General features: G+C 36.2%; 1 protein-coding gene across 1 annotated transcript; it reads right to left on the bottom strand.

Moving 5' to 3' along the window:
* Positions 1-6341: 6341 nt before the first annotated feature.
* On the bottom strand, positions 6342-9552 carry LOC125270246 (toll-like receptor 13). The gene has a single exon (XM_048193619.1). It carries the CDS (start codon positions 9518-9520, stop codon positions 6692-6694), a length of 2829 nt encoding a protein of 942 aa, XP_048049576.1. The 5' UTR covers positions 9521-9552; the 3' UTR covers positions 6342-6691.
* Between the last annotated feature and the right edge of the window lie 606 nt (positions 9553-10158).

Below are 10158 nucleotides of genomic sequence, written 5' to 3' on the forward strand. Positions count from 1 at the left end.
AAGTGTGCTCAACTGTGCGATTTTGAGACACCATTAAATATAAACTAAATGTGCTTTTTAATATACTATTTTTGTATTTAAAAATGTATTTAGATACCACTTATAGTACATCTGAACCCATAGTGTGCTGTGTGTGGTAACTAAATACATTTTTTAAAACACACACTAATATCAGCTCAAAAACTGTGGTGAGAGCTTCATGAAATGAGTTTCCATGACCTTGTGACTTATTTACATTGTTATTTCTTTCAAGTTGTGTACATTATGGGACTTTTATTTAGAAAATAAAAAGATTCTACTTACAAAGTCAATGGAATACCAAAACTCTCCGTGACTTTACGTGGTCTTCTGCTTTGTGTGTTCTGAGTTGCTGCTGCTCGAAAACACTTCCACTTTCCAATAAATCCACTTACAGTTGACCTTAAAATATCTAGCAGGGATGAAATTTCAGGGATGAATAACTGACTTATTGCAAAGGTGACATCCTATCACAGGACCATGTTTGAATTCATTGAGCACTTCAGAACAACCCTTTTTTTCACAAATGTTTGTAAATGCAGACTGCATGGCTAGGTGCTTGATTCAATACACCTGTGGCAATGAGTCTGATTACCTGAAGTCAATTATCAATTAATTAACACTTTCGTCCATAGTGTAAATTATTTATTCATCTGCATCATTACATCAATTTTTTTTAAATTCATGTGCCCTCGTAATCTTTAATCAAAATAAATTCCCCTTCCTTTTGCAGCAACATCTCTTCGGATTTGTTTACTGATGCGAGGGCAGGACAACCTGTTGCTCAAATGATCTCACAGCAATAGCAAACCACAACCATTCAACAATCCCATCAATTCCAGGGGCCGTATTCACAAAACATTTTATCTTACCACTAAGAGTTCTCCTTAGTGATGTTACCTTCTGTGCCGAGTCTTCGGAGCTTGTGTCGAGAAATCCTGGAAGCTTTCAGTGAAGCGCGTATCGAGGCTTGTATCGCTTTAGATCAATGACGTCATTTATGACGTTTGAAGCCTCGCTTCTGCCTGACTGGTTCGAATGGTTTGACTGGATGCGGTTCGAATCTTTGGCGCGACATTTTGACAGATATATAAACCCATGGGATCCCCTCAGAATGGGTGGTTATAGAATAATAATATCGCCCCTCCTGAAATTCCTGTTGTGACCAAAGAATTTATTACACACATTTAATAGCCCCATTAATTTAAAAACAATACGTTTATGACACAGATATGTTGTACAATCACTATATACAATCAGAAAATACACAGTACATTCAAATAAATATATAAGTCTTTGTGGAAATTGATTTTTTATTCACCGTTATTTCTAAGCCATAATTGCCGCAAAATAAAGTGTATATCAGATCACACCAGGTCATCTGTAATGTATCTGCTTGTTTTACACTCTTTGACCACCAGGTGTATTGTGAGCAAATGAAGCCTCGAGAAATGAACCCTTTTGTGAACCACTTGGCTGAAAAGCTTTAATGCTTCATGAGGCTTCATCTCGCCATCACTAGTTCAAATGTCGAGAGCACATTATTGTGACGCGAGAGCATATCAATGTAATGCGCGAGCGCAAATCTGTCCGCTCGCGCGCGGATTTCCTCTGCTCTCGCGCAAATCTGGACGCGCGCGCTCAAATATACAGTGCTCTCTTATGAACTGCCTCTCCTCTCGCTCAGATATTGCGTGTGCACGCTCAAACTGTTTCCTGCGCGCTCAAACTGCACATGTGCGCTCACGAATCTCTCCGTGCTCTTGCAGAAATTAATTTGCTTTTGGATTAAACGCTGTCAAAAGTTATAAACCAATCAGAAGAGACGACTGATCCATGAAAATGCTACGTGGAATCTTATTGGCTGAGAGTGAACTGCGCCTGGAATTCTTTCGACAAAGATATGTATTTTATTTCTTTACAATTTAATAATATTTATCAAATGTAACCTAGTCTAACTGCATCACATTACAGGTCAAACCCCGATTTATCTAAACAAACAAACAAAAAATGTTTCTTAAAGTTATTGTGGTCATACGTTTTGTTGAAATTTATTTAAAAAATAGGTAACATTTTACAATAAGATTTTTATTTGTTAACATTAGTTAATGTATTATCTAACATGAACTAACAATGTGCAATACATTACTGTAATTATTAATCTTTGTTAACGTTAAAAATACAGCTGTTTGTTGGTTGTTTACTTCACAGTGCATTTAATAATGTTAACAAATACATTTGATTTTAATAACTGTTTCCTGCGCGCTCAAACTGCACATGTGCGCTCACGAATCTCTCCGTGCTCTTGCAGAAATTAATTTGCTTTTGGATTAAACGCTGTCAAAAGTTATAAACCAATCAGAAGAGACGACTGATCCATGAAAATGCTACGTGGAATCTTATTGGCTGAGAGTGAACTGCGCCTGGAATTCTTTCGACAAAGATATGTATTTTATTTCTTTACAATTTAATAATATTTATCAAATGTAACCTAGTCTAACTGCATCACATTACAGGTCAAACCCCGATTTATCTAAACAAACAAACAAAAAATGTTTCTTAAAGTTATTGTGGTCATACGTTTTGTTGAAATTTATTTAAAAAATAGGTAACATTTTACAATAAGATTTTTATTTGTTAACATTAGTTGATGTATTATCTAACATGAACTAACAATGTGCAATACATTACTGTAATTATTAATCTTTGTTAACGTTAAAAATACAGCTGTTTGTTGGTTGTTTACTTCACAGTGCATTTAATAATGTTAACAAATACATTTGATTTTAATAACGTATTAGTAAATGTTGAAATTAACATTAACAAATATTAATAAATGCTGAAGAAGAGCAATTCATTATTAGTTAATGTTAACTAATGCAGTTAAATAATGTTAACGCAACCTTATTGTAAAGTATTACCAACAAATATCTTCTGATTTAAGACCGAACAAGATCAGGGTCAAATCGTCATTCCCTTAATACTTAATGTGGAGATCACATATACCACCATAGTCAATTTCTTTTGAGGTCTGGAATTAATGATTCTGATACATCAAATACATTTTAACAGTCACTGGTCACCACCTACTGGCAGAACAGTGTAACAACATTAGTTTCAACGTTCATTTAGCTACTTATTTTAATTGCTGAAATCAGTGTATATTCAGACTATAAATTGTTATTGCAATACTTGCATTATTATTTAATGTTTGCAACACAGATGTAGCAATAGTGTGTTGTTAAACACTTTGTGAAGCTGTTTAAAACATATAGCTTACATGACCACTGCTTTCAGCAGCAATGCAAAAGCAGGTTTAAATATTCTGGTATGATTGTAATTTCAAAAGGTTAAATAGACATAACCGAATCGTTGTCATTTAGGAATAAGATCGCGTTCTTTTGCTTAATCGTGCATACACAAGAGCTTAGGTATTTTTGTATGTCATGTTTTATACCAGACCTCAAAAGAAATTGACTATGGTGGTATGTGATCTCCACATTAAGTATTAAGGGAATGATGATTTGACCTGATCTTGTTCGGTCTTAAATCAGAAGATGTTTGTTGGTAATACTTTACAATAAGGTTGCGTTAACATTATTTAACTGCATTAGTTAACATTAACTAATAATGAATTGCTCTTCTTCAGCATTTATTAATATTTGTTAATGTTAATTTCAACATTTACTAATACGTTATTAAAATCAAATGTTGTATTTGTTAACATTATTAAATGCACTGTGAAGTAAACAACCAACAAACAGCTGTATTTTTAACATTAACAAAGATTAATAATTACAGTAATGTATTGTACATTGTTAGTTCATGTTAGATAATACATTAACTAATGTTAACAAATAAAAACCTTATTGTAAAATGTTACCTATTTTTAAAATAAATTTCAACACAAAACGTATGACCACAATAACTTTAAGAAACATTTTTTGTTTGTTTGTTTAGATAAATCGGGGTTTGACCTGTAATGTGATGCAGTTAGACTAGGTTACATTTGATACATATTATTAAATTGTGAATAAATAAAATACATATCTTTGTCGAAAGAATTCCGGGCGCAGTTCACTCTCAGCCAATAAGATTCCATGTAGCATTTTCATGTATCAGTCGTCTCTTCTGATTGGTTTATAACTTTTGACAGCGTTTAATCCAAAAGCAAATTAATTTCTGCAAGAGCACGGAGAGATTCGTGAGCGCACGTGCAGTTTGAGCGCGCAGGACACGTTTGAGCACGCAGGAAACAGTTTGAGCGTGCACACGCAATATCTGAGCGAGAGGAGAGGCAGTTCATAAGAGAGCACTGTATATTTGAACGCGCGCGTCCAGGTTTGCGCGAGAACAAAGGAAATCTGCGCGCCAGCGGACAGATTTGCGCGAGAGCAGAGGAAATCCGCGCGCGAGCGGACAGATTTGCGCTCGCGCATTACATTGATATGCTCTCGCGTCACAATAATGTGCTCTCGACATTTGACAGTAAAATAACGCCATAAAATAGCAGTAAAAGTTCTTAACTAAGAGTTTTCTCTTAAAACCTATTCACAAAGCTGCTGAGACAAACCTTTACTAAGGAATCAACTGAAGTCTTAAGCTAAGAGTAAGGGCGGGGTTGACCTCGTTGCTATGAGATCATTTAGTCTCACACAGTGATTGGCTGATGGGGGAGGAGTCAGCGATTTAATCATAGAAATATTGTAGAATGAGGGGCACGTTCAAGCTCAAACCGGTGCGCAACGTTTTGCTACGGTTTCCGGGTAGAACGACATGTTTCCTGGAAACGGTGTGCAACAGGTTTGAGATACGTTTTCTCTTGTTTTGTGGGTGTGTAAAAAATCTCAGCCCAATCAGCATCAACATGCATATAAATCAGGCTGTATTAAAGAGACATCCTGAACAGTGGGTATTAATGTAACATAAAAGTACTATACATGTATATATTTTGCTATTGTATTTTGGAGTTACACTTTCATAAACCTTTCTATTCTCCTCTGATTATATAATTGTAAATATTACAATATCATAGCACAACAACAGTGATCAGAAATAACGATAAGCCTAAATACTCACAATAAAAATAATGTCATATTGATCATTTAGTCTCGACTTGGGTAAAGTTGGTTTTATATTCGCACATTCGGACATCCGTATTCAATAGCCTTGTTAATCACACTACATTGGACATTCAGTGGACATTCACAAGTAAATATGCCATTAAAACAATACTTGCCTATTTTGATCGACTGTGAAAAATGTTGTAAGTTGACAATCGTTGGTTGTCAATATCATGTCGCTGCTTAAAATTCGCAACATTAATTTATTGCACATTTATTGGAAAGTCTGAATTTATCAGAAGTCCGAATGTGCGAATATAAAACCAACTTTACCCAAGTAGGCAAATGTTGGATCACAATTAGAAGTTTCTACAAATCCCTGTTCTCTTTTATTCTGGACGGCAAGGGCAGTGACTGTAACATCGAGCGTATTTTGCAGTATTAAACACGTATTTATACCGATTTCATCAGGCTCCGAAAATTCTTCAAAAAGAACACAAAGAATGGCCTTCTCAGCTGCCGTAGTTGCAACTCCTGCGTCATCAGAACAGGGTGTTCAACGCACCACCGTTTCCGTTTAAAAAACGTTTTGCTACGCTTTGTTGGGGCTGAACGCAGCAGAGGTGTCATGTTTCCACATTAAAATAAAGGTTTTAAAATACAAATGTTGCCCTATTCAAATAAATATTTTTGAATAAAAATGTTGCCATAGTCAAAATAAAATGTTGCCATTGTTGCCATAAAGGTTTTAAAATGTAGGCTAAGTCTACTTAGAAAAAAAAAAAAAAAAAAAAAAGCGGAACAAAAGTTGTGATGAGTGATCAGCTTAGTTTAACCTGCATATGCTTACAGTTTAGAACAAGGGTAGGCAAGTTCAGTCCTAGAGAGCCGCTGTTCTGCTGAGTTTAGCTCCAACCTTAATCAAACACACCTGAACAAGCTAATTAAGCTCTTCAGGATTACTAAGGCTATAGGCAGCTTAAGGTTTTTTTTAGGGTTGGAGCTAAACTCTGCAGGACAGCGGCTCTCTAGGACCGAACTTGCCTACCCCTGGTTTAGTACTACTGAGACAAAATTATACAGAACAAGTTCCTTTTAAGCCCATCCCACCGAGGAAAATATTCCAGAAACCATCTTAATACATGAACTGAAACAAATTTGTACAAACACATGGGCCAAAATATCTCCTAACTGCAGCATATATCTGATCAGCACATTCAGAAATATTCTGAGGTTGAGATTTTTAGCAGAAAAGAATATTTATTGCAGTAGTTACTCCAAACATCAGAAAGTGTGCTAATTTTTTAAAGATGAAATGGTTAACTCTTGCTACAGCCATATTTTGTCATGTTTGCACAGTGAATCAAACTTGTTACACCAGGTTTATTAAGCATATAAAAAAGTAAATACAACATGGACTTTACACGTAGGCTAAATATATTTAAAGTTAACTTTTCTCATCCATTTGCCAGATGAGGTAAAAAAACAAACAAACAAACAAACAAACAAAAAAAAACATTTTTCCATTAGTTGTCATATTGATTGAACTTTCAGTGGAATTTTGCTCACTTTGATTAAAAAACTGCAACTTTACAATGTACAAAAACAATCTAGTTGGCTTTATTAGAGCTGAGATTACACCATAACCTGTCCCAGAATGCCTCATGCATCTCTGGGTCCTGTGGCCAGTCTAGATAGGTTCTAGTTTTTACCAGCCGGGCCAGTCTATGATGGGAGGATAGCAAGCGAGACGGAATCGTTTCTAGGAAGACCAGGAAAAGAATGTCCCTGTGTTCTACCTGGAGCCTGTAGGTGGCCAGCTGCATCTCCAAAGAACACCAGTTGCTACTGAGGTAGTTGCGACTGACGAGACAAAGAGTCTGGCGACTTGCGTAGATGCTGTCTGTGATGTTTTCCACAATGTCTTCTCCCAACTGAAAGTCCCGACTGTGCAGACAGAGACGCAAAAACGGAGGGCCACGCCTCTCTAAGTTCGGAAGAAGTTCCTCCATGACCCAGTGTTCATCTTTAGCACTGTAAGACACGAAAACATCATAGCGGTACTGATGTTTACCGTTCCCACGCAAAGCCTCTCTGAACCATCCACTGGCGATGTGATAGAAAGGCGCGATGTATTGGCCTGCAAACTTATATGACAGTACCACAATAATAAAAATACACAAAAATCCAGAAGTGGAGGCAAAGAACACAAATTCGATTTCAAATGAGCAGTTCTCCTTAGCATAACCAATAAAGTTGAGGTGGTCAATTCCATTTTCACTCAAACACTGCAGTTCTTTCATGGTGGGGTTGAACATGTGAACCTGCACCTTCCTGTTGTCCTTCACCCATGAGAGCAGCCACGCATTATCACAACTGCAGTACAGACTCAAGCCCTGAAGATAGAGGTATTTCAAACTAGTGAGATGTTCCACTAAGTTTTGAAGAACATTGACATTGTCTTTTAGAATGAGCACTAGACCTGTCAGTGCCTTTAAATCTTTGGTCAGACTTCCATCCAGAAAGAAGAATCTGCAGTTCGCCAGGATCAGCGTCTGGAGTTTGGTCAGATTGTGAAACATTATGGCCACGTTTGGCTGCTTAGTCAATTCAATGTTTGCCAGTTTTAAGGTTTTTAAATGAACAAGCTGATTGATTACAGACAAGTCTCCAATATCATCTGAGAACATTGAGTTAAATTCCAGACTGACGACCGATCGGACATATTTCCCAATGAATTCATTTCCACAGCTCACATATGCTGCATCTATCTGAAGTGTGACTACAGATGTCAAGAGTGAACTGTTGCAGTCCTCAATAGTCACATATTGACCTTTGATGTGCAAGTTTAGAGCCTGATCCAGTGTAGTATTACTCCTGACCACAAGCTGCATTGGTCTCAGGCCTGAACTAATTAAAATATTACTGAAATTATATGGAATTATGCCAAATATATCAGATAAATGCAGCTTGATTGGTGACATGTCAGGTGGAAAGTTCAGATCTCCCAGCAGAAGTGTGCTAAGGTTAATAAGATGTCCAAATGAATTAGATTCAATATGAATAATAGGATTTTCTTGGAGATCTAGGACCATTAGTCCATATAAACCACTGAATGTGTGTTGATAAATGTAAGATAACTTGTTGCTACAGAGATATAGCTCTTTCAAATTGTTCAATCCAATGAAAGCAAAATCTTCTATGTTAGAAATGTTATTTAAGGATAAATCTAGAGTTTCAAGATCTGTGAAACACATAAATTGGTATGAAACGATCTCATCTATCTTATTTGAGCTTAGAAACATAAAGGAAAGCTGTTTGACTATCTGTGGATCTGAAACACAAAGAGATTGAAAGTCTTTTGGTCTGAGCTCATGATAATCTATCATAACCCAACTGAGGTTCCTGAAAATCTGAAAGAACGAATATACATCTAAGAGGTTTACAGGTAATGATAATTTTCTGAGATTAAATGTCTTAACTTCTTCACAGCCTTCTGAGATATTAGTAGGAGTCAGTGGCAAGTTAATAGTCTCATAATGAACTTGAAAAGACTCAATCGAATATAACTTTGCTGCTGTACACAAGTCATCGATGTTAAGTACATCCACTATGACACCCAACTTATTGATTTTATGTACTCCAATTAATGAAAGATCTTTGAGGAAGTCTTTAGAATGAAAGATAAATTCAAACAGATTTCCCAAAACTTTCAAAGCTCCCTCATCTACATGCTCTAATTTTCCCATATCCAATATTACCTTTTCAATGTTTAACACAGTAGATATGTAACCATGAGAGGTGTTGAAAACTGAGCAGTTTGGGTACTGAAGTCTATTTAATGTGTGTTCATATAGATAAAACTCCTTCAGTGATTTTATATTTGCCAGTCGACACAGAACCTCAGATATATCCTTCAAACACACTTGGCTTAAGTATAATTTTTGCAAGTGAGGAATCATTTCATAAACATTTGGTGCCAATAATGATAATCTATAATATGAAAGATGCAATGTGTTAAGTGACGGAAGGCGACTGAAATCAAGAGCTACCTCACAAAGGTCTTTTGAAGACAATTTAGTTAAACTTAATGAAGTTACATTTGTCAAACCATTAAAAGCTTCCGGAGGGATCTCTGAAAAACATCCATGAATTTCAAGGTAATCCAGAGAAACAAAACGTGCGAATGAGTCTGGAGCCAAGGCACTGTGGCAGTCTTGTTCCATTTGAATGCAGAGGTTCCGTAAGTTTGATGGAAGTTCACGCAGGTCTTCTTTAATGTCAGTGACATGATGGCAGAAGGCAGTGTTTGTTTTTCTAGTACAGGCCTTAGCAACAGGAAACTCTGCATCACTGTAGAAAAGACATTTACCAGCAGACCAAGAAGAAACACAAGATATCTTCAGAGATAGTATTAGAAATGACAACAGAAGCACCATCTTCAATTCCTCAATGATCTTTACAGCTTATGATTCTGCTCGTCTGGTGTCGTCTCTCTCTTTCACTGGAGATAATTAACATGTCAGAACATTTGAATATGATAAAAACTTCCCTTTTCTGTGGCAGAATTCTATGAAGGTGTGACTCTTAGTCAGTTGCCTTATTTCTCTGTGGTTTTAACACATGAGATCTTAAAAGCATAGTTCACTAAAAAATGAAAATTCAGTCATCATTTAACCTCATGTTGAAAGTAACTTGCAACTACATGTCAGCTTATTCTACTAACTCTATCCTTACACTCTACTAACAGTTTACAATCTACTAATGTTCTAATGAGAGTTAGTCGATATGTAGTTGAAAAGTTATTTATAGTTAGTAGCAGGCCCGGATTAACACAGTGTAGTGCCCTAAAGTGACCACATTTGAAGTCCAATCCAAAATCAATTAATTAATTAATTCTGCCTTCACATGCTATGGAATTATCGTAAATACAAGCTTCCTGGGTACAAATGGGTACAAATTTGCACATGAACATTTACATATATGTGTAATCATTTGAAGCATATTGTATGTCTTATACACAGTGAAATTTGCCTGCATTTGACCGAAATTACAGAATCGTCAGCCATCGTGACCG

This window comes from Megalobrama amblycephala, linkage group LG6, assembly GCF_018812025.1.
Source record: "Megalobrama amblycephala isolate DHTTF-2021 linkage group LG6, ASM1881202v1, whole genome shotgun sequence".
Classification (NCBI taxonomy): domain Eukaryota; kingdom Metazoa; phylum Chordata; class Actinopteri; order Cypriniformes; family Xenocyprididae; genus Megalobrama; species Megalobrama amblycephala.

Excerpts from the sequence above, each read along its gene's own strand:
- LOC125270246 (XM_048193619.1), bottom strand. The coding sequence starts at position 9,520 with ATGGTGCTTCTGTTGTCATTTCTAATACTATCTCTGAAGATATCTTGT.